Genomic DNA, 24393 nt, shown 5'->3' with positions numbered 1-24393 from the left:
GCGCCCGCCTCGCTCGCCCCTGACACATGCGCGGGGGCCCCAGTGGGCGGGGCCACGGGCGCCGCCGACATGCCCCGCCCCCGGGCGGAGTCAGCCCCCTTCCGCCCCGGAAAGGAAACTGAAAGCGCCGGCGGGGCGGCGCCGCGGGGCCTGGCTGGTGATGGTGAGAAGCGTCCTCAGTCTCCCTCTCCCGGCCCGGGGTGGCCCTTGGCTCGGGCCAGGCTGGGCCCAGCGCGGAGGGTGGCTGGGTACTGCGGGGGGGGGTCACCTGTGTAAGGAGAAGCCCTTCATGGCGGTAGGGCGCTGCTCGTGCCCGGAGGTCGGGCTGGGGGCAGGCGGGAAGGAGAGAAAGGGGGCTCTGGAGCGCACGTTGGGGGCTGGAGCGGAGGCCCGGGCAGGCTGGAGGGGAGGGCCGGAAAGGGGGAGGCCAGGGGCTGGAGGGAGGCGAGGAAGGGGGGGTTGGAGGCGAGGGCCCGGCCCCGAAGGGGGGAGGCCGGGGGCTGGAGGAGAGGAAGGGGTGGGGGGGCTGGAGGGCAGGCTATAAGAAGCTGGGAAATGATACTGCGGAACTTCACATTCGTGAATTTTGAGAAAAAATTGGTGCAGTGGGTTTGTGTTTGGTGCTGGGTGCCCTGGAAACGCCCTAGAGCTACAGGAACTCCTGGGCCACCCCCCTGGGCTGGGCTAGTGGAGAACCAGAAACTGAAACTCACTATAGAGAAGTGATAAAAGGGGTGAGCTGTTTTTCGGTCATATAGAAACCTAGCAGCACAGTGGTGGGTAAGGACTCGGGATTTGTTTCCTAGACAAACAGGATTTGTGATTCCTGGGACATTTGGATACCCTGCCGATGGGAATGAGAGGCAGGTACAGGAAAGGGGGGTAGTCCCACGGGGACACTTCTTTGAGGTTTGTGCATGCTGGGCTGGCCTTATTGGGATTTATGTCTCCCACCTCTTAGGACAGGGACCACCATGGTGTAAGCAGATTGCTCTGAGAGAGCAGGGTGGGACAGGGAGGACTTGGCTCAGAGGTGTCCTCATGGGAGGACAGGGAGCATGAGGCCATCAGACTGGGGTGTTGCAATGCTCAATGGAAGGAAATTGGAGTTGGGATGGTGACAGATTCATGTTTAGGGGAAGAGATACAGATGGTGAAGGGTCCCTAATATGCAAAGCGTTAATCGGTGAGCTAAGATAGTATAACTATCCTTGAATTGGCAACATCAGGTGTAATTGCTACTCTGTATGGTAACGTACCTTGTGGAGTTAATACTGTCCCCCACAGAGGCGCCCAGAGTGCTCCTGGTTTTGTGGATGCTGGGCAGAGTTGGCCTGGTTCTCTTTTAAAGATTATTATTTTGCTTTATGTCTCTGCCTGCAGCAGCGCAAAGAACCAGGCAGAAGAGGACTTGAGTGACTCTCAGGAATGGATGGCAGGAGACCTGTACAGGAACCCTACCCAAGGCAGCACAATGTTAACTGGAGAGGTGAGTGGCCTGCTTAATGAATGGGGCTAGAGGAAAAACTGAGACTGAAATTTAAAGAAATTAAAACCTGCTTCTCTCCCCGTCACCCATTCCCAGCACTGGACACACCACCTTTCTGTTTTAATCTAAGATTTTCTACCACACACATCACTGTTGTCTCAGAGCAGGGATTGATTGGTACATATTTTACAAAACTACCTTCTTAGATTTTTGTTTCAGTGGGTTTTATTGGTTTAATTTAACTAATGCCAAATAGAGGCAGATAGGGATGAGTCCTATGCCTTGGAACCTGTCTGTTGTTTGGCTATCATTACTATAGTATCTGGTGCCTAATTTGTCCCCCCATTGACACATTCTCTCCCCTGCTCTGAGTATTAACTCTACTGTAAAACTAAAGTTCTGAACCAACAGCTGCTTTCTCATGGGCTATTAAACCAGCCATTAGCTGCTGGCAAAACCCAATCTGTAAAGAGGACCTCATTTTGGGCCCCATGCTGTTCAGCTTTTCAGCACATGGAAAGGGAGTTATTTTACTTTCTGGTTAATAGTTTGATAATTTAGTCACAATCCTAAACTCTATGCTGGCCATTTTCCTCAGTGCCTGCTCATTGCTAAGGTTAAGATTCTGTCACGGGTATTTTTAGTAAAAGTCAGGGACAGGTCATGGGCAATAAGCAAAAATTCATGTAAGCTCGTGACCTCTCCTTAACTTTTACTAAAAACACCAGAGCGGGGGGACAGATGGGGACTTACAGTGGGAGGGATGAAGGGGACCATTGGGGGTCACGTCTTCTGCCTCAGGGCTGGTGGCCACTGCTGCTCCAGTGGCTCTGGGAGTTGGCTGGCCAGCTGCTTGGGTGGCCAGCCCTGGGACTGGCAGCAGTAGCTGCTCCAGTGGTAGGGACTGACCCAATTGCCTCCCCAGCCCCTGCTGCTTCAGCCCTGGTACTGCTGGGGGCTGACAGCTGCTCCAGCTCATCTGCTGTGGAAGTCACGGAGTCCGTGGCTGAATCGTACCTTACTCATTACGCAGCAGAAAACATACTGATGTAAATAAAATATTAGTTCTACAATGTGATATGAAATGTCTGAAACATGCTGCTGCTGGTAAATATGGTGTCATGGGGAGTGGGGATTATCCCAGTGAACATTGTGTCAGGAAGCAGCCTATCTAAGGAGGCATTCTCTCTAAATATCTTTTTCTCTTTGGGTCCTGTAGAGTGTCAAGATGCTGGCTTGCCACAAAGAGGCAGAAACCGAGCAATTAATGCACCAGGCTATCCTCAGAGAGGAGCAGCCCAACCTGGAGGAAACCTCAGGGTTAACAATAACCCTCTTCCCCCTGGGCAGAGGGAAGGAAGATACCGTGGTGCAGGACGGTATCCCAATCAGGGAAGGAGAAACCAGGGTGCACAAGCCAACGATGGACCCAGAGGACAGTGGAATGAGCAGGAAAATGAGGCTAGAAGAAGAAGAAATGAGAGCCAAGATGGTGGCAGGGGCAGAAGAATCCACCCTTGTGAAAGTCCTTGTTTCCATCAGAATCCTGTTCCAGGCGGAGCCCAGTGCCAGGAGCCCAATAAACAGCCTCAGCAACTCAGGAGGATTGGCTACAAATTCTTGGATAGTCTCCTTCAGAAAGACCCCTCTGAAGTGGTCATCACACTTGCCTCCAGTTCAGGGCTCAAGGAGCTTCTGTCTCAAACATCCATGAAACCCAGCTTCCTCCAGCTTATTTGCCAGGTTCTTAGGAGGGCATGCAGCTCCAGAATGGACCGCCAAAGTGTCCAGCAGCTCCTGGGCATGGTAAAGGAATCAAACTTCCTCAAGATCTGCCTGCCACAGTATGTTGCAGACATGATGACTGAGGCGATTCCTGCTGTACGACATCAGTTCCCTGAGCATATAAGCAACATCATCTCCCTCCTTCAGGATCTGATGAGCATTTTCCCTGCCAGTTCTGTGCAGAAAATCTCCATGTTGATGTCTGTCCTGCCAGTATCTATAAATGCCCTGAGAGCATCTGGTGTGGACATTACAGAACAGATTGAGAAGAACCTGGAAAAAGTCCTAACACTTATTCAGCATCTGCAGGAGAAGAGGCGTGAGGGCACTCTGAGAGCTGACAACTACACCCTAGTGCAACCTCAGGCTGATGGTCAGGAAGAAACCTACCGCACAATGACCATCTACCCCACATACAACGAGGTGCATCGGGATAAAAAGCCCTTTCTTCGTCCCAATATTGTCTCTGGGAGGTATGATAGCACCAGTGTTTACCTGGACACGCATTTCCGGCTCCTAAGAGAGGACTTTGTCAGGCCATTAAGGGAAGGCATCTTGGAGCTTTTGCAGAACTTTGAGGACAAAGGTTTGAGGAAAAGGAAGTTTGATGACATCAGAATCTACTTTGACACCCGGATCATCACCCCCCTCTGCTCCTCATCTGGCATAGTCTACAAGGTCCAGTTTGACACAAAGCCCCTGAAGTTTGTGCGATGGCAGAATTCCAAGCGTTTGCTGTATGGGTCTCTGGTTTGTATGTCTAAAGACAACTTTGAAACATTCCTTTTTGCCACAGTGTCCAACCGTGACAATGCAGACCTGTCCCAGGGCATTGTGCAGCTGTGCTTTAATGAGCACAGCCAGGCGCTGCTGGCAGAGGTGCAGCCCTCTGACTCCTTTCTAATGGTGGAGACAACTGCTTACTTTGAAGCCTACCGACACGTGCTGGAAGGGCTGCAGGAGATCCAGGAAGAAGACATCCCATTTCAGAAATACATTGTGGAGTGTGATGTGTTGGTGAAGGAGCCAGCATACCTGGCAATGGGCAGCACGTACAACCTTGCTCCTCTGATAGAAGAGCCTTCTCCAGTTGGAAAGGAGGGTTTCCTGGTGAGCCCCGATGACTTGAGAAGACGGAGGGTGAATGTTCTAGACCCCAACCAGTGGCCTTCAATGGAAGCCTTGAAGTTAGATGAGTCCCAGATGCAAGCTCTGCAGTTGGCACTCACTAAGGAGCTGGCCATTATCCAGGGGCCTCCTGGGACTGGTGAGATACACTGTTGCTTAGAACTGCACTGTTGGGCACCAGTTAATAAATTCCGCTAAACATCCCTTGAACCAGCCCAGTCGGAAAAGCACTAAAAGTAGAGGAAAATTCTAAAGAAAAATAACATCCTTTGACGACCAACTTCATGCACAGGCTGGACTCAGATGCTGTTCCTGGGCTTTGTATACAGAGAATGAGAAAGTCCTAACAGGTCCATGGAATGAATAGAGAGCCTTTTCATAGGAGGACAAGTGCTTGGCCTGTTTAGAAAGGAGAAGCTGGCCCTGAATCTCTGCCTCCTGGACCATGCTGTGTGTGGGCAGGCACAGAGCTTAGTGTCTTTCTGCTCTGCATAAGCCGTGCAAGGTTGGAGCAGCCCCTGTCAGCTGCACTGGTGAACAGGCATTGGTCTCAATGGGTTTTGTGTGTTTGGAGCTCAATTACTGGTGCCCAGCTGGTGCTCGTGTAACTCCATTGCAGTCTAGGTTATGTGTGACAGTGACCTCATCCTCTTTTTTTAATTTACTAAAACATCAAATATCAAGATTTGTCCTAAAGCTAAATATGACCATGTATGTGGGTTTCTGGTGTGGATACAATGACACTATGTGAGATCTGGGCCTGTGTCTTTGGGGCAGAAGGCTTTTAGCTCCTACTGATACCATGTGTGTGGCTGATCTGATACCATGGTGTCTGCATGTGTGGAGTTGGTGTAATCTTGCTCTGCATCTGTCACACCCATCCACAGCATTGCAAAATGTTACAAGTGGTCAACTCCTAATCCTCTGATGACCTTGCATTGCAATGACTACAGACCCTTCCATTGTAGCTGGTGTAGGGAAATGGCACTTGGAACTATAGACCTCGCCATTATGGCAGGCGTGGAGGAGATCAGAATCTTGTCTAAGTTCTTAATGCCTTGCATTATTTTATTATTTCTCTTTGACACCTAGAGACTCCATCTCAGATCAGAGCTGCATTATGCTAGGCACTTTATATACACACAAAGGCACTACATGCCTCAAATATCTTAGTCTCTATAGATAAGACTGACAAAGCCTAGGTGGAGAAGCGACTTGCTAAAGGTCACATGACAGATAAGAAGGGGAGCTGAAAACCGAGCCCAGGTCACCTGTCTCCCAGTCCAGTGCCCTATATACTGGACCATACTGCCATTTTACTGGTGGGTAACTGAGGCCTAGAGAGATTAATTGACCTGCCTGTGTCACTATGGGCAGTCCCTTGCCAGAGCTGGGAATGAAACACTCAGCTTCTGACCCTGTACCCTGATCTGATGAAACCTCTGATTCCAGGACTGCACATATGGCCTGGATTTCTGATCTCTGATTCTGGGCTTGTCTTGCAGGGAAGACCTATGTGGGTTTGAAGATTGTTCAGGCTTTCCTGACCAACGAGCAGGTGTGGCAAAGCACTCTCCAGAAGTTTCCCATCCTTGTTGTCTGTTACACCAACCATGCATTGGATCAGTTCCTGGAAGGTAAGAGGGTCTGCCTGGTATGGGGGAAAGGTTTAAGTTCAAACAGCTATGCTTTGTGCTGGAACTGCCCTCCTTTGAATCTGATGTTTGCATTCATGGGTTTGCTATTCATTCTGGTCCCCACTGCTGTGCAGTGAGAAAATCCTACTCCAAATTGGATTGGACTGGCTGGAATTCCCCTCTCCCCCCACAGGAGGGGCTCCCTGAGGTGAGCAGAGGCGTGTGGCCCTGATGTGATTCTCCCTGCTTTCCCCACTCCCAGAGAGAAGAGAGAGTGGCTCTTTCATGCTAATGTTTTGCATGCTCAGGAATCTACACCTCTCAGAAGAGTGGGATTGTGCGAGTTGGAGGGAGAAGCAGCAGCGAGATCCTGAAGCAGTTTACCCTGCGAGAGTTGCGGAAGAAGTGTGAATTTCGCCGCAGCCTGCCCACGCACCTCCGCAGGGCATATATGAATGTATGTGAGGGGTTCTGGAAAATCTTGGCGGGGGGAGGCTGCCCACACATCAGGGAAAAGATGCAGCAGCTAATCCACCTGTGCAGTTGTTACCTATCCAGGTCCTCTTCTCCCCATTTCCCTCTTTATTCCCTCTCTCGTGCTGAAGCCCATCTGCTGAGTCTCCCATTCTCATTCGCTCTTTAGCCCTGACTTTTCCTTATGCTGTTCTAGATGTTTCTTCTCACAGCCTGGATTTCCAGAGCATAATAACTTCTGAAAGCCTCGCTCCTCTTTCCTTTTGCATAGATAATCACTCAGATGAAACAGTCAGAGCAGGAGCTGGGTGAAGGAGCACGGCACTTAGAGTGTACAGCACATGGAGTGTTGCATGAACGCCACTTGGAAAGATATATCACCATACAACATTGGGACAGCCTGATGAATGGTCTGGTAAGAGAAATCCTATCATTCCAGGCCAGTAGCCCTAATGCCTGACTGTACCTCTTCTGCACATAATCCTTAAGTACAGAGATTCAATGTTAGCTGGTAGGAAAGTCCCAGCCATTTCCAGCAGGCCTCACTGCTTGCAGTGAAGTGCTAGTTTCAGTGAGGAGTTCGAGGCAAGAAGGCCACAGTGAATAGTTTGGGAGCTTATCCATACGGCTACAATTTGGTCACAGATTGGGTGATTTTTAGGGACCTCTGTGACTTCAGCCCCAGGTGGCAGGGCTTGGGCTTTTGTGATTTATTGTTTGTCTATGACTTTTACTAAAAATCTTAGCCTTACTTATGCCCTGTGTATTCCATGGCTGCAGAATTGTCTGCTGAAAATTTGTATTCTTTACCTTTATCCTGAGGCTGCAGAGAAGCCTTCCCAATTTGACTGCCCAGAACAGTAGCTCTGAGAAATCTGAACTGTCCCATTCATCTCAGTAGAATGCTAACTGTGAACCTGAATGATGGCAACTTAAGTCAGAATTAACAGTTTCTTTGCTGAGCATTTAAGCACAAGAGCTGAATGTGTCTGCTGCTTTCCAAGGGATGCAGTGAAGGAAACAGGGTAGGGACAGTAGGGTAACTGGTTAATATCAAGAATCAGTGGGGAAGTGAACTGGAAGTTTCTCTGAGCATGCTCACAAGGGTTAGGGAAAGAAGAAATTTGTCCCCCTCCCTGTTGCCAAAACTTCAGTGCCTCTCCTGCCTTCCTAGGTACAAAAATCCTCAGCAGTTCCCCTAGCTGCTGCCAAATCCTTCAACTGTCCTCATTATGCTACAATGTGTTTTCTCTCTGTCAGTGCAGAAGTCTTTGGCAAACAGACTGGTTTGGGGCAAAGTGAATTCTAAGTGACCCTTTCAGCTTAAATCCCATTTGTCTGAAAATGCTTTGCTTGTGCCTGTGACTAGAGCACTGTGTTCTCTAAGGCCCTGGACCTGCAAGCAGCTGGGTGTGGGAAGAGCCCCTGTTGCAGAGCTCCTTGCCGGATCAGAATTTAAAGGGAAAACCGTTCTCTTTGGTTTTCCTCTGTGCAGCTGGCAGCACTCTATATGGAGTCAGTATCACATTTTCCCCATGGAGTCTGTTTTCTCTGTGGGTCTCATAAAGCCAGAGGGAAGAGAGGAGTTATTTAAGTAGAATATAACTGCTCACCCATAAAAATTGGCAGTGATTTTAGAGTAAAGAGATGGGGGAGATATAGGGCTGATGTAGGACCAGAAACTGTTTTCAGCTCACTCTTTGAAACTGCCTAGATTTCAAGCTGACATTCCCTTTATTATCAATATAAAAAGCCACCAATAACCAAGGGAAATTGTTCTAGATTAAATTCAGTAAAAATCCTGATTTCTGAAGGTACCTGAAGCCGCCACAGACTTTCCCATCTGCTGCACTGAGGCAGCAAGCAGGAGTCTTGCTGACAGATTTGGGTCTGGCCCTAGTTAAGCTGCCTCTGTGTGTGTATATTGAAGAGGAGTGTATGATAGTTTGGCTTCAAAATGCTGCTCTGAGCTGCACAGGCCTTGCTGATTTATTTCTCATTGTATTAGGATGATGAGTGCTTTTACTACAAGGGTTCAAGGAACTCTATGATTCTGGAGTGGTTGGGCCTTGGGGTTACTGCCTTCACCCAGAATGGTGCAGAGAACCCAGTGGCTGAGAATGCGGGTAAGAGGCTCACACCTCCTGCAGGTGTATGAAGACAAGTGTATATCCATGTGTGATGTTGCACTCCATAAGATTTTATGAAAATGAATGTGAATATAATGTAACTGGAATATGCTTCCTGCAAAAGGTCTCTTGTAAGGTATCATTGCAAAGCTTATAATCTACAGAGTGTGGTCATCTTACTTTGTATAAATGTTTCATTCTTCTATCTGAAGCTAGAAATATGAAATTTAACTCTGAGTCCTATTGTAATGCGAAGTGTGGGCCTTTAATGGTGGTTTAGAATCTTGATCCCATCAACTAGGACAATTGGTTGCAAATGGCTTTGTTTACTTGCAAGCCTTCCTGTGAGTCAGGCCAGGAAGAATGAAGGCTTAGGGTCTCACAGGACATGAGACCATGTCACCTGGTACTGGAATCCATCTTAAACCTGGTGCTTTTCCATTTAGAAGGAGGGGTGGGGACTCAGAGACAAAAGATTCCTGCCTTGTGCCAAAGCTGTATAAGGGGGTGGAACAGAAGAAAGGGGGCTCCCGTCATGAAAATTCCCCAGGCTACCACCTGAGTTGGAACAAGGACTGTACCAGGGGAAAGGATTGGGCCCAAACTAGAAAGGAGTCTAGTCTGTGAAAGAAGCTTATTGGAACAACTGAGGGTGAGATTTACCTTTATTCAGTTTCTTAATGTATTAGGTTTAGATTTGCGTGTTTTTGTTTTATTTTGCTTCGTAACTTACTTTTCCTGTCTGTTGTTACTTGGAACCACTTAAATCCTACTTTTTATACTTAATAAAATCATTTGTATTATTGAACCCAAAGTAAGTAATTAGTATCTGGGGGAGCAAACAGCTTTATACAGAGTAAAACAGATTTATTTGGGGATTGGATCCCATTGGGAGCTGGATTTCTGGGTGCTAGAGACAGGAACACTTCTTAAGCTGTTTTCAGTTAAGTCTGCAGCTTTGGGGCGCATGGTTCAGACCCTGGGTCTATGTTGGAGCAGACTGGCATGTCTGGCTCGACAAGATAGGCTTCTGGAGTTCCAAGCTGGCAGGGAAAATGGGCTTGGAGGTAGTCTCAGCACACCAGGTGACAGTCTCAAGGTGGTCTCTGCGACCCAACCTGTCACACCATGCATGAAGCCTGTGGTAGGGGGGCAAATGCATAAGCCAGGAGTGCCTGGTGAGGGGAAGCTGTGGTTCAGCAAATACTGAAAAGTGCATGATATTGAAGGGGAAGTGAGGGAGGATGATAGTGTTTGAAAAGTACTGTGGATAATTAAAATCTCAGCATGCCCCTCTCCACTGCTGCATTCTCGTCCTACTGCAGTGTCCCTCTATCGTCCCTTTAGCTGCATTGCCCTCACTGATGCCTCCATGTATGGCTGATTTACTCTTATAGGTGGCCAGCAGGATGGAGAGGAGGAGCAGGAGGGGGAAGAGGAGGGGGAACAGCTGCTGGAGATCCCAGAGGAGGCTGACCTGATTCAGGCAGACCGAGTGATTGAGGAAGAGGAGGCAGCCAGACCTCAGCAGAGGAGGGAAGATGAGAATGGTGATGTCATGGAACTGGCAAATATGCTGCTGGCCATGAAGCTGGAAAAGCAGGGTCAAGGGGCAGCCCAGCCACAGCAGGAAGCCGTGGAGTGGGAGGTAAACACATTCACTGGGACTAGGAAGCTTGGTTTTTGCTCTTGGTCTTTTGGTTTGTCTGGACAGGGAGGGAGTGATGGGGGAATGCTGGTGCAGAGAACTGTACGTGTAACTGCTTGATGGGAGTTCTTCTTGCAGATGCAACCAGCTCAGAGGAGGAAAATGAAGCAGAAGATGAGGGCTGAGCTCTGTAAACTGAATGCAATGACTGAGGCAGAGGCCAGGGGTGTCCAGGACTTGTGGCAGTTGGACCTCAGCTCCCGCTGGAGACTGTACAGGTAACAATGCTCTTGGGTGTTTTGGGCAGGCGATGCCCAGAGATTGCCCTGCGTTTGCATGCTCCCCTATCTATGTAAAGTACTCATCTGGTCTCCACTATGGTAATAGCTGAACACCTCACCAATTCTGATGGATTTATCCTTTCCCACCCTGTGACAGAGGACAGGGCTGTTATCCTCATTTTCAGATGGGGGAGTAAGGCACTAATACTAAATGGCTTGCCCAAGATCACAGTCTGGAAACTAGGTCTCATGAGTTCTAGGTTAGAGTCCTAAGCACTGGAACACCCTTCCTCTCATTTGGTGATCATGCCCTTCTCCAGGCGCTGGCTACAGATGTATCAGGGGGAGATTCGACGAAAGATCCTGCAGCATGAGCAGCAGTACCAGGTGGCAGCAGAGAGGTTGGCAGAACTGAGGCTGCAGGAGGATCTCTGCATTCTTAAGGAGGCCCTGGTTGTAGGGATGACGACTACAGGTGAGTGGCATGTAGGGAACAAACCAGCCCCGCATCCCAGGTCAGTGGAGGGACACAGCTCCCAGTGGACTCCATCTCCAGAATCAGCAAGTGGTGTGTGTGGAGTCACGAACAGGGGCAGCTAACAGGAGAGTTTTGGAGATTGAAGCAGCGGACTCTATGCTTAGAGGTAGGAGGCCTTGGTGAGTGGTGTATTGAGCTCATCTGTTCATTGTTTCTTTGAGTATAGTTTCTGTAGCTGGGCCATGGGCCTCTGAATTAGCAACTCAAACAGATCTGTTTGGTGGTGTCTAGGTAAAGGCCATGTAACTTTGACCTTTGGTCCTTTGATTAGCCCTCCCCCCGTTTGAAGACAGAGTGACTAGTTGCTGCTTGCTGGTATGTGGTGGAGCTAAGCAGGATAAAAAGTCAGTTGCTTGACAAATTTGTGAGCTACAAACAGGCAGCTAACAGGAGAGTTTCAGAGAGAGTTTGGCAAGGGAGTGTGAGGGACTGTACATAAAAGTAAATCCCAACTCTCATTTACGTGATGGCCTTCAATGGAACAGCTGTGACCTGCACCAGATATGCCATGTTTTCTTTTCTGCCTGAAGTCAAGAAGGGACTTTGTGTGTGACATAGAAGTTTGTGGTTGTTGGAAGAATAGACTCTTAGATTGGGAGGGCAAATGCAGATGTTACACAGCATCAGAGAGACTGAGAAGTTCCATCACTGCAGATTTAGTGAAGAAAGGAACTGGCCCTCAAGGAATCAGAGGAGGCTTGGCAATTCATAACCACTGAATGCAAGATGACGAGGGAGACAAAGATAGGCAGGCTATGACCATCAGAATGATCACCAGGATGAATGCCACAAAGCTAGAGGTTTCCAAATTATACCAGATACTCTGTGTGGAAACAGCTGAAAATATCTCTGAAGCTCCACCTGGTCAAATTCAACAGAGAGGTGTATGGGATATACCTGTGGATAGCTGCTCAGCTCGACTTGCAAGAAAAATCTGGCATGCTGACAAAGCTGTTCAACTGTCCAAGGAAGACAGACAAGCCTTGCTGGGGATTCTATCATAAGAAGAATGGGTACAACGTTCTGCAGGGACAGATGACAACAGGATCGTGTGCTGTTTTCTTGGCGCCAAGACGTGAGACATCACTTTAGATTAGATAGGCTTTTAAAGTTGATGGGGATGAATCCTCTGGTGATGGTGAATTTCAGTGCTAGTGACACTGCATTGTAGGATATCTCACAGATTATGAATGACTTCAGGGAACTCAGAAGGTTGCTGAAGGAGAAATGTCCAAGTGATCCTGGTGATCCTTCCTGTTCCATGAGTGAAGGAAAACAGAAGATGCTGGAAGTGAACTGCTATCTAGGTAAGTGGTGGAATGTAGATACATTTGGTTTTGTGGAATATTGGTCCACCTTTTTTGGGGAGAGGGGTCAAACCAGCTATTCATAGCAGTGGCAGACCGGCGGAAAGGACTCCTGGTCTCATCTCAAAGAATATCCTGGATCATGTCATGCATTCGCACATGCTACGAAGTGGCCAACATACCAGCCCCGACTCTTACTGCGCACTCCACTCTTGGCCTCGGTCCCGATCCAAGAAATCTGCAGGGCAGAAACTTGGTCCTTGGTGCATACCTTCACTTCTCACTACGCCATCATCTGGCATGCCAGAGACGATGCTGCTTTTGGCAGAGCGGTAGTGCAGTCAGTGTTCTCTTAACTCCAACCCCATTGCCTAGGTAAGGCTTGGGGAGCCACTTAATTGGAATCGATATGAACTATCACTCAAAAACGGTTACTCACCACTTGTTTTTTTGAGATGTGTTGCTCATATCAATTCCAAACCCACCCGCCTTCCCCTCTGTCAGAGTAGCCAGCAAGAAGGAACTGAGGAGGTGCTGGGTGGGAAGGGTCATATTTTGAGCACCATGAAGGCGCCACTCCAGGGGGCTCCACAGCCAACTTGATGGGTGCTGCTAGGGGAAAAACTTTTTGACGACTGTGCACGCAGCGCGCACACACCTAATTGGAATGGATGAGCAACACGTCTCAAAGAACAACAGTTACGAGAAGTGATTAACCATTTTTTTTTTTTCAACCAATGATGCGAACTGGTTTAAAACAAAGTTTGCAATTGATCACAAAAATTATGGAAGACTGTGATGTGTGCCAAAGTGACTGTCTTGGCCTTCTGCCAAAGGCAATTCATCTCAAACCTGAGAAAATTGACATTTTACCAATTAAATTTTAGGACTAACTATTTTAGCTGACCAGAAACTAGCTTATATTTCTATATTAAATCACACTTTTAAGAACAATCCAGGTTCTGATTAGTCAGAGCACATAACAGGATGTTTAGTCATTACTAAGCAAATGAGAACATAGGTTTTCCAATAATACTTCAGAGAGAACATTCATTGCTCCATTATACCAATGCCTCATCATCAGCGTAATGGAGGGGAAAAAAGTCACTGAAACTGAAGGTAAATGTCGTCTCCTACTTCTATTAACTATTTGGGTTTTTTCCTTTGTTTTATCTCACCTCTGCAGGCTTTGGCATTTACATAGCAACAGATGACCATTAGCCCATAACAGCTGATTCCACTGACCATCTTTGTTAAGTAAATTTGCATGGGCCACAATTCATTTGTGAAATTCCTAGTTGAGTGAGTTGGGTCTTGAAGCTGTGGCCCAGTGTAAACAGTGCCACATCAGTCCATGCTGGGTGAGGCGGGGAATATACACAGAAAGATCTAAAACATGAAGGGTATGGCTACACTTACAGTTGCACAGCGCTGGGAGTTACAGCTGTCTTCGTACAGCTGTGTAGGGAAAGCGCTGCAGTGTGGCCACATTTGCAGCTCTGTTGGGAGTGGTGCATTATGGGCAGCTATCCCAGCATTCAAGTGGTTGCAAAGTGCTTTTCAAAACGGGGGTGGGGTGGAGTGTGACAGGGAGCGTGTGGGAGACAGAGAGAGTGGATTTTTGGAGCTGACACTGTTCTCAGCTCCCTACCTTGCAAGTTCTAAGGACTGGAAGATACACCGCACCTACCTTCAATCATTTAAAAAGTTTTGACCCCTTCCCCCACCGCTCTCTTATTCACTAAATGCAAATTATGCACTCGTAAATAGCCTTCAGACCATATAAGCAGCTGCTCAACACGGACTCCCCTCTCTCCTCAAGCAAACAGCTGTGAACATTCCAAAGCAATTCCCCTGCCTCCGCTCATCACTGGCTGGAGCAAAGAGCAGCTGTGTTTGTTTTTTAGATAAATAGCTCGGGACCTCGGAGTTCAGCCATTCTTCCTGTTTGTTGTGGACAGGAATTCTGGGATACCTCCTAATACCTTGGAGGCCAATAACAGCACTTTTGGTGGCCACACTTGATGAGCAGCACGGCATCACCAGCGCTGCAATCATTACACCCCAAGCAGACCAGGTGTACAGCCAGCGCTGCAGCCGGGGAGTTGCAGTGCTGGATGTTCCTTGCTGGTGTGGACAGTTACTAAGTTGCAGCGCTGTAAACCCACCACCAGCGCTGCAACTCTCCAGTGTAGCCAAGCCCGAAGTCTGGGGTAAATAGTACTATAGTCTTTCATCCAATGCTAAGGTGGGAGAACTGTACTATGGAAGACTGCATATGGCATTTATTTACCCCCCTGCTCAGCTAGTATCACAATGAACATGCAAGAATCCACACCAAGATCCCAAGGCTGTGAACCATGTGCATGGGGAGGTAGGCTCGGCAAAGGTCTTTGGGATTCAGGAGGGGGTAAATGGGGCCACATCATGACACATTAGGATGGGGTAAATAATGCTGCATTGTGAGATGCAGCGACAGCGGCATCCAAAGGCCTCGACACTGTGGCCGGAGGCGCAAAAAAAAAACCCCAAACAAAGCCTGTCTCACCATATACTTTGCAATCACCAAAAGAGACGGGAAAAAAAACTGGAAGAGGAGAGGCGAGACTCGGTCATCTCTAGGGGAGAGAAGTGATTGAACATTGAGAAGTAAGAAAGAGGCGACGGTGGCTCTCATGGGAGGGTTTGGGGTTTCCATGTTTCCTCTCTTGATCAGGACAGCAGAGTGTGTTCCGTCCCCCACTTTGGCTCCTTGTTGCATTTCCCTGGGAGCTGTTGCTGTGGGTTGAAGTAGTGGGAATTTTCGTGGTTCCCCTAGCCGTGGGGAGCTCCCCATCCCAGTACCCCCTCCTCCACCCCCAGCCCTCTTACCATCTATGTTCTTCCAGTTACTAATGGGCTGCAACCTGCATCAGTAACATGTCCTTGCAGCTCAGCTTGGGCTTGGGGTGGTGGGACTTCAGCTGAGAGTGGGCATTCCTGCTCAGCTTGGGGCTGGAGGAGAAAAAGCAGGCGGTGGTGTTCCCTATCTTCCTTCGCCACTTATCCCTGGCTGCCCGAACAGGTGTGGGAGAATACTGGGGGAGCCTGTCACCATCAGTGGGAAGAAGCCATGGGCAGCAGTGAAGAAAACAATAAGGAAGAGGTAACGGCTGCTGCTGCTCCTTCCAGCTGCACTCACTGGCTGACCCCTGTTCCCCCTGACATCCAAGAATCCTTATCCCAAGCACAGCCAGCAGAGCAGAGGGCGCAGCAGCTAAATCATCCTGCCCTGGCATCTTGAGATTTTTCTGGGGGCCCGCAAATTGGCTGGGGCCCATGTGTTAATCCACCACTACCAGTATACAATGGCCAACTGGGGAGACAAGTGTCACCTACTTTCTGTCTGGTAGAACCTGTCTTAAGAGATGTCACTGCTTTAAAACCATAATTTTATATAATACACACACACAGCTCTTTACATATTATCCACAGATACATTTAGGAAAGATTTTTGACAACCAGTGCAATAAAGGCTGGCAGTAGAGACCTCACATGACACTCTTTGGTGAACTAGTATGTAGATACCAGACCCAGGGGACTCCTGTAACCCTTATGCATCTCTCTGCCCATTAATATCAAGAGGTCTTTGGATCACACCAGCTATCCCTGCACCCCTAGGAGCTCTCCTGGGCATGGACCAACATGCAGCTACAAAGCCTCTTTGGGGATGAGTCTTGGAATGTGCGATGCATGACAGAGAACTCTTTGTGTCTTCCTGGGAACTGAGACCTGGAGAGGTTCTCTCCCTCCCTTAAATATCTGTCTTGGAGTTCCTGGGCATTAGCTTGCAGCCTGTAGGGGGAGTTGAGTTCTGTTGAGGGTGCCTCTCTCTTTCCCTCCAGGTGCTGCTAAATACCGTCAGATCCTGCAGAAAGTGGAGCCTCGAATTGTCATAGTGGAAGAAGCAGCAGAGGTGCTGGAGGCTCACACCATCACCACTCTGAGCAAAGCCTGTCAGCACCTCATCCTCATTGGAGACCACCAGCAGGTAACATGTACATGTGGGGCCGGCTCCACTGTACAGAGACAGAGATTGGGCACAGCAAAATGCCAAGCAGCAGGGTCCCACAGGTTTATCATCTTCCCCCCACCAGCTATATCCACAGTGACAGTCACTGGCCCTGCTTCCCTCCAACATGCTTCTGGGGACAAAACTCTTGTACAGCTCTGGCAGTAACTTAACCTCACTTCTGAGCCTGATTCATTGTAGCTGAGCTGGCCATAATACTTGGCATTGTTTCAAAAACTCTGTTGGTGCCCTTCCAGTGGAGAAAGGAAAGCGTTGCTGATTGCGGGGGAGAACTCATGATAGCTGGACTCTAACACTTTCATTTTCAGTTGCGGCCTAGTGCTAATGTGTATGACCTGGCCAAGAACTTTAACCTGGAGATGTCTCTCTTTGAGCGGCTGGTGAAAGTCGGCTTCCCCTTTGTCCGCTTGAATTATCAGGTGAGGAGCAGCTCTAGAATTTCTGCTTGCTGTATTCGTTTTCCATGATATAAGTGTGACAGGTTGTCACCCCTGGGGTGCAGTCTGGGAACTGTGGGAACCGCTGTGTCCCTCTAAGACGTAGCTGGGTTGGGGACACAGCCAGCCTCACCCAGGCCCTGTTATCACCCAACAGGACAGCAGGTGGCGCTACTCGTCCAAACTGGGTTACCTGAGTGCAAACAGCAGACACCGGCCAATTTCCCAGTTCCCCCCTCTAAAGTATAAACCCAAAATTATACCATCTTGACCACACTGGGATCTGTACAGTGTTAGTTCATTATGCCTGCCCCCTCAATGGTGAGAGGAATATGCATGCTTGTGGTAACCAAACTGAGATTTTCCCACAGACACTCCATTTAAAGGCACACCGGTTTAAGTTAAAACATAAAACAAGTGTATTAACTACAGAAAGATTAAGTTATTATAAGTGATAGCAAACAGATCAAAGTGGGTTACCTAGAAAATAAACTAAACCACAAACTAAACCTAAAATATGAGAGAGATTGGATATGAATTAGCAGTTTCTCACCCTGACTATTGATTAGGGTTCTACCAAATTCATGGCTGTGAAAAATGCATCATGGACTGTGAAATCTGGTCTCCCTCGTGAAATCTGGTCTTTTGTGTATTTTTACCCTATACTATACAGATTTCACGGGGGAGACCAATATTTTTCAAACTGGGGGTCCCAACCCAAAAGAGAGTTGTGGAGGGAAGTCACAAGTTTACTGTTGGGGGAGGGAAGGAGGTGGCAGGGAGGTTGCAGTATTACCACCCTTACTTCTGTGCTGCCTTCAGAGCTGGGTGGCCGAAGAGCAGTGGCTGTTGGCCAGGTGCTCAGTTCTGAAGGCAGTGTTCCAGCAGCAGTGCAGAAGTAAGAGTTGCAGTACTACACTATGCCACCCTTACTTCTGTGCTGCTGCCTTCAGAGTTGGGTATAAATATCTGAAATAATGAACTTCACAGTTTTTAAAATCTGTGACCATGAAATTGACCAAAATGGACTGTGAATTTGGTAGGGACCTACTGATAAAAGCAGGCTTGCAGATTCTCAAGGCACAAGCTGCACTTGCTTTGCAGCTTGGGATCCCCACCTCCATTCCAAGTCCTTTTCTTTCAGAGCTTTTCTTAGGTGTTGTTATTGTGGGGGAGTGAAGAACAACAGATGATGTCACTCCCTGTTTTATATAACATTAGCATGTGGCGGGAACCCGTTGTTCCAAAAACAGTTCCCAGCCCAATTTGTAGAAAAATATAGGTACCCAAAATTGAGTCCAGAGTCATGTGCTCTGGTCACATCCCCTTGCAGAATCATAGCAGCTATTACTTATGGACTGACTGGAGCATTTTTATGAAGGCTCACCAGGTCAGGGATAAGCTTCTCCCTAAAGCCTATTGTTTTTCCTAATGGCTCGTTACCCTGAATAGGCCCTTCACAACCAGCTGTTTAGACTGGAAGCATTTTGCCTAGTGGGTGTCACCCAGGTGTAATTACATATGAAATACAGATACACAGTCAATATTAATAACTTTATGTACAAAAATGATACATACATACAGTGTAATCATATACAGCAAATCATAACTTTTTCCAGTAACACCTTATATGACCAATCTTTTACAAAATGCATCATCATTATGCCATAATCATATCATAATATTACTGTTGCAAATATGAGGTGTAGTGTCACAATAGGAATTTACCTGGTTGGAGTCTGTAGGAAGCTCAGTCTCATATTCCTGCTCCCAAAGCAATCTGAAAAAACAAAACAGAAAACCAGGTTTTGCTTAATCCCTGAGAAGAGCGCTGGGATATGTCAGATTCATGCAGACCAGCTTGTGTCCATTCACGACACAGGCGCTATATCTTCTGGTACAGCCTTTCTGTTCTTGGACTCTCTCTCTGTTGCGTAACTGAAGAGGGTGTGAGAAGCAGACTCACAAAACATAGCAACATCTCATAATTTCATATACAGTGAAAATACATTGTAACAGTGTTTAACAGATTGTGACTTTTCAAATGGTATCTCTCAAAGCATACTTTGTACAAAATATAATCATATAACAATAGTGAATATGTGGGTTCAGGGGGTTACATGGGGTAGGTTATGTCACAGTGATGTCATGCTGATGTGATGTGGGACAGCCTGTCCACTGGGAACTGCACTAAAAGCAACAAACTTACTTACAGTGCCATATTTTTATGAGGATATATTTGGTCACTTTCATCTGGTTGGATTGGAGTTGGTGATAGAGGGAGGGTTCGTTCCCATTTCTGTGGCACCATTGTCTTGAATTTGGTCATTGTCTCCCTGATGAAGCAGAAAAGGAGCGATTGTTCAGTTCATTCCATCATGTGAGAAATTTGCCCATTTATGTTGACTATAGCTAACCCTAGCTCTCCTGTAACTTTTGTTTGTGTTTCAGCACCGCATGCGCCCTGAGATTGCCCAGCTCCTCACTCCCCACATATACCGGGAGCTGGAGAACCATCCCTCTGTCCTCAAATATGAAAACATCAAGGTGAGTTTACAGAAGGCACCAAGCAATTTCTCTCTGAACACCCTCCCTCCCCGCCCGCCCGTTACTGACTAAAATTGATCCTCTCCTTGTATCATCCAAACCAGTCACTTCTATGGGTTTGTATTCAAGTATTTCTGTCTCTTTGATCAAATTTACCTGATAAAAATTGGTAATCTTAAATAAAGAAATCAGGTGATGTAGGAGTAGTTATCTTATAAAAAAGATGGATGGATGTTATTTATATTACTATAGTGCCTACAGTCCTAGTCAAGGACTTGGGCCCCATTGTATTAGATACTGTATGTTCAAACAGAACAAAAAGATTCTCTGGCCAAAGAGCTATGTACTTGCATGGAGAGAAGATGCTGGGTACTAAAGGGCTCTTGAATCTAGCAGAGAAATGCACAACAAAAACCAATGGCTGGAAGCTGAAGGTAAACCAAATACCAATTAGAAATAAGGTGCAAATTGTTAAGTGAAGGGTGATCAACCACTGGAACAAACTCCCAAGGGAAATGGTGGATTCTTCATTTCATGATGTCTTCAAGACTGGATGCATTTCTGGAAGATTACTTAGTCAAACACATTAGGGGAGTCAATACAGAAGTTAACTGGGTAAAATTCTCTGGCCTGTGTTATGCAGGAAGTCAGACTAGGGTTCCTTCTAGCCTTAAATTCTATTAATCTGTGGACACTAACACAGAATCCTAGTTTTGCTCTAATGGGAAAAACATGTTCAATCAGTGCAGTTTATTAAGCAGCCATTACTGTAACTACAGGCACTCAGAGCAAGAGAATTGTGCCTACATGCATGAATATCCATCTTTCCTGAAGAAACTTGGCTCTGACTGAAATGGCCTGATTGTCCCTTAGGGAGACAGGAGCAACCCAATTAATACACAGTTACTCTTTGGCCAGTGTCCGGGAATGAACATTCTACTTGCATGTTCACCTAGGTTGAATGGAAACTTTGGACAGGTGCATGGGCTGCATTCTCCACCTCACTGGAGGAGGGAGCCAGGGATCAGCAGGGACCCTGACACTACTAGTCCTTACTATGGAAGAGAGGAGAAACCCTTGATTTCTTCTCAGCAATGGGTAGGGTGTGTGTTGGAGGGGCCAAGCACTGTGGTGGCTGTGTCAAGGATAATGGGGATTGGGAGGAAAGTAAGATCAAACAAAACACTGAAAAATAAAAGGAATGGTGTGAATTATGGGATTGGGAAAGCAAGAGGAATTGAGAAAGAAAAAGATTGTCATGAAAGACCAGAGACTGGCTATTTTAGATTCTTAAGTGCCATGAAAGGGGGAGAATAGTGTGATGGGAGAATGAAGTACATATGCTTATTCAGAGTCCAATAACAAACTCTCTCAAACTCATACATATAAAGTTTATTACGTGGACTACAAGTATTGCGTATACATCTTCGAGAAAAGTGTATAAGGGTCCCATGGGGATAGGATACTGAAAGTGTTATTCACCCTGGCTAGTAGGTATCAAGTAAAGGAACACTGTGCATGGTTATTTTATCACTCATTTCTCCTACCTATCCTAAATACATGAGTATTCACACTGAGAGGTGTGAATGAATGAGCCATGATTTCTCGTTTATAGCCTGTGAACATGCCACTAGCACAAACTCCTTTTTGTAACCTAAAGAATAAATTGTAGTTGTTGGACTCTAAGATAAGGAATCAAATCCTCTACATGCTGCTGGTATCTGGAATAGTCAGTGATGTACAATTGGGACACTGTTTGGCCAACAAGCTCCCAAACTCTCCCTTACTAGGTATGTTATGAGGGGTCTGACTGAGGAGTTTTTGCCTTAAGTGTGCAATGACCAGAGTCCTGCGCCCTGAATCCAAGTAATCTACAGAGGAACTGCTAAGTGGGTCACCATAGGCATGGAAGAGCAGGTTTCAGTGTTGGAAGGTTAGAATGGTTTTTCCATTGTAACATTTTCCCTCTTTTCTTTTCAGGGGATCTTATCTAATCTTTTCTTTGTGGAGCATGACTTCCCTGAACAGGAGACCCAGGAAGGGAAAAGCCATCAGAATCCACATGAGGCCCAGTTTGTGGTGGAGCTGTGCAAATACTTCTTGTGCCAGGACTACTTGCCCTCTCAGATCACCATCCTCACCACCTACACTGGGCAGCTCTTCTGTTTGCGCAAACTCATGCCTGCCAAGATCTTCACAGGTGTGAAGGTTCATGTGGTGGATAAGTATCAGGGTGAGGAGAATGACATTATCTTGCTATCACTTGTGCGGAGTAATAAGGAAGAGAAAGCTGGGTTCCTGCAGATTTCTAACCGGATCTGCGTAGCATTATCCAGAGCTAAGAAAGGGCTATACTGTATTGGGAATATGGGAATGCTTGGCAAGGTGCCTCTCTGGAGCAAGATCATTCACACCCTGTGGGAGAAGGGTCATATTGGTCGTTCACTGATGCTCTGCTGTCAGAACCATCCTGACACTAGGACTCTGGTCTCCAAGGGAGCAGACTTCTGCAGAGTTCCTGAAGGGGGTTGTACTCGCCCCTGTGAATTCAGGCTGAATTGTGGACATGTCTGCACTCGAGCATGTCACCCCTATGACTTAGAGCATAAAGAGTTCCAATGTATGAAGCCCTGTCAAAAGGTGCTCTGCAAAGATGGCCATCGTTGCCCCCAGCTGTGCTTTGAGCGCTGTGGACCATGCATGGTGAAAGTGCTGAAAACCATCCCAAAGTGTGGCCACCAGCAGATGGTCCCTTGCTCCACTCCTGAGAGTGAGTTTTGCTGTCAAGAGCCTTGTCAGAAATATCTGAAATGTGGGCACAGATGTAGCATGTCCTGTGGGCAGGAATGCAGTGTTCAGTGTCTTGAGATGGTTATGGTCACACTGAAATGTGGCCACAACCAGCAGGTGAAGTGCTGGATCACAGTGGAGATGAAACATGGGATGCCTGTGAAATGCAAAACCAAATGCCCTATCCCACTGGATTGTGGCCATGCATGCCCAGGTTCCTGCCATACCTGCTTTGAAGGGCGATTTCATGAGCAGTGCAAGAGCCCTTGTAAGCGCTTCCTAATCTGCTCCCACAAGTGTCAGCAGCCTTGCACCAGGGAATGCCCTCCATGCCAGCAAGCCTGTCAAAACCGCTGCATCCACAGTCAGTGCAAAAAGAAATGTGGAGAGATGTGTATCCCATGCATGGAGCCATGTGAGTGGCGGTGTCAGCACTACCAGTGTACCAAGCTTTGCTCTGAACCATGCAACAGGCCCCGTTGCGATGTACCATGCACTAAGCTACTGCGCTGTGGTCATACTTGCATTGGGTTGTGTGGGGAACCTTGCCCAAAAAAGTGCCGTGTGTGTCACCAGGATGAAATCACCCAGATCTTTTTTGGCTTTGAGGACGAGCCAGATGCTCGCTTTGTGGAACTGGAGGATTGTGACCACATCTTTGAGGCCCAAGGCCTCGACCATTACATGGATGAAGATGAAATTGTCATCAAGCTGAAGGTCTGCCCCAGCTGCCAGACAGTGATCAGGAAGAACTTGAGGTATGGCACCATCGTGAAAAGGCGGCTGGAGGAGATAGAGAGAGTGAAAGAGAGAATCCAAGGTCCAGTAAGTGAAATTGAAACTAGGAGGCACAGACTGCAGGGTGTGCTGGAAGGGAAGGCTGTTCTAAGAAGAAATCTGTCCATTAAATATCTCATGCTGGAAGAGAAGCTGACACATCCTGATCTCTCCACAAAGAGTATTGGACTTCTTGAGAACCTGATTGGCTTCTATGGGCGCCTGGGTGAGCTGATGAGCTCCCTGAACAAGCTTGATGTGAGCGAGAAGGAAGGACTGAGGCGGCGACTGGCTGAAATTCAGGAGTGGTTGGACAAGCCCCGGCTAAGCTTCACTGGTCAGGAGCTCTCTGACCTCCAGAGTGAGATTCAGAGGCTTACATACCTGGTGAGTCTTCTGGCCAGATGCAAAACAGCAACTGCAAAGATGAATACTTCTATCTCGAGAGAAATTGCCACTCTGCAGCAGATCCTAGAGGGAACGAAGAAGTTCACCCAAGAGGATGAAAAGGTGGTGAAGATGAAAATGGAAGAACTAAAGACAGCTCTGCCAGAGTCTGGGTTGGGAATCTCTGAGGAGGAGCGAGTGCAGATTGTTAGTGCCTTTGGCTATCCACAAGGTCACTGGTTCAAGTGCCCCAATGGCCACATTTATGTGATTGGTGACTGCGGTGGGGCAATGGAGAGGAGCAAGTGCCCAGAGTGTAAGGCAGTTATTGGGGGTGTAGACCACACTCTAGAGCACAGCAACCGTCTGGCCCCTGAAATGGATGGGGCAACTCATGCGGCCTGGTCAGAAACTGCAAATAACATGCTGAACTTTGAGGACCTTCGCAGGCTGATATAGAAGAGCCCCATCTCCCTCAGATAACCTTTTAACCCCATGAATGCCCTTTCTTCCCTCTGCCAAGCTGCATAGCGTGTGGAGTAGCCAGCTGGTGTTCTCTGGCTCTGCTTGGCAAATTGGGTTTCCTGTGATTAACACTTGCTGGTGTTTGTTGCTAGAATTAGTCCCGTTTCCTATTGGCACTTTATCTGTGGAATCAAGCAACTCAGTGAAATAGAAAGAAACACAAAAATTCACCTGGTTTAGCCTGAAGCCTGCATGGGGCCTCATGCACTTCCAAGGCTGGCGGGCACCTGTCTGTGGTGGTATCCGCCCCTGCAGTAGCTCTGGCTATTGCTCATTGCACTGATTGTTTAACCTGAAATCTTTTATAGCCCAATAAATTTTATTCATAGTCATTTAAATATTTATTTTATTGGGTTCTTCCCCAGGCTGCTGTCTGTCCCCCCACCCTAAGGGTAGGGTCCATGTCTCCCCCCACAGCACTGCTGTCTGTTATCTTCCCTGT

At 47.6% G+C, this 24393-nt stretch overlaps 1 protein-coding gene across 6 annotated transcripts; it reads left to right on the top strand.

Annotated features, from left to right (window-relative positions):
• The first annotated feature begins 83 nt into the window (after positions 1 to 83).
• ZNFX1 (zinc finger NFX1-type containing 1) lies at positions 84 to 24283 on the top strand. Of its 6 annotated transcripts, none has more exons than XM_030532877.1 (14): positions 84 to 163; positions 1384 to 1489; positions 2709 to 4541; positions 5908 to 6039; positions 6348 to 6496; positions 6785 to 6928; positions 8522 to 8639; positions 10040 to 10290; positions 10429 to 10568; positions 10892 to 11046; positions 16301 to 16446; positions 16797 to 16907; positions 19377 to 19472; positions 21453 to 24283. In XM_030532877.1, the coding sequence occupies exons 2-14, from the start codon at positions 1429 to 1431 to the stop codon at positions 23883 to 23885; spliced, it is 5769 nt and encodes a 1922-aa protein (XP_030388737.1). In that variant the 5' UTR covers positions 84 to 163; positions 1384 to 1428; the 3' UTR covers positions 23886 to 24283. The 6 variants fall into 6 exon arrangements, with proteins under 6 accessions (XP_030388737.1, XP_030388742.1, XP_030388738.1 ...); XM_030532882.1 differs by having other exon boundaries at positions 132 to 163; positions 1387 to 1489; XM_030532878.1 differs by lacking the exon at positions 84 to 163 and adding an exon at positions 187 to 295.
• The last annotated feature ends 110 nt before the right edge of the window (positions 24284 to 24393 follow it).

This window comes from Gopherus evgoodei, chromosome 14 (genome assembly GCF_007399415.2).
Source record: "Gopherus evgoodei ecotype Sinaloan lineage chromosome 14, rGopEvg1_v1.p, whole genome shotgun sequence".
Lineage (NCBI taxonomy): Eukaryota > Metazoa > Chordata > Testudines > Testudinidae > Gopherus > Gopherus evgoodei.
The sequence above is the reverse complement of the archived record's forward strand: the minus strand, read 5'-3'. Positions and strand labels throughout refer to the sequence as shown.

Coding starts and splice junctions, on each gene's coding strand:
- ZNFX1 (XM_030532877.1), top strand. CDS start 1,429: ATGGATGGCAGGAGACCTGTACAGGAACCCTACCCAAGGCAGCACAAT. Junction 10,569..10,891: donor TCCCGCTGGAGACTGTACAG/GTAACAATGCTC, acceptor GCCCTTCTCCAG/GCGCTGGCTACAGATGTATC. Junction 16,908..19,376: donor TTGTCCGCTTGAATTATCAG/GTGAGGAGCAGC, acceptor TTTGTGTTTCAG/CACCGCATGCGCCCTGAGAT.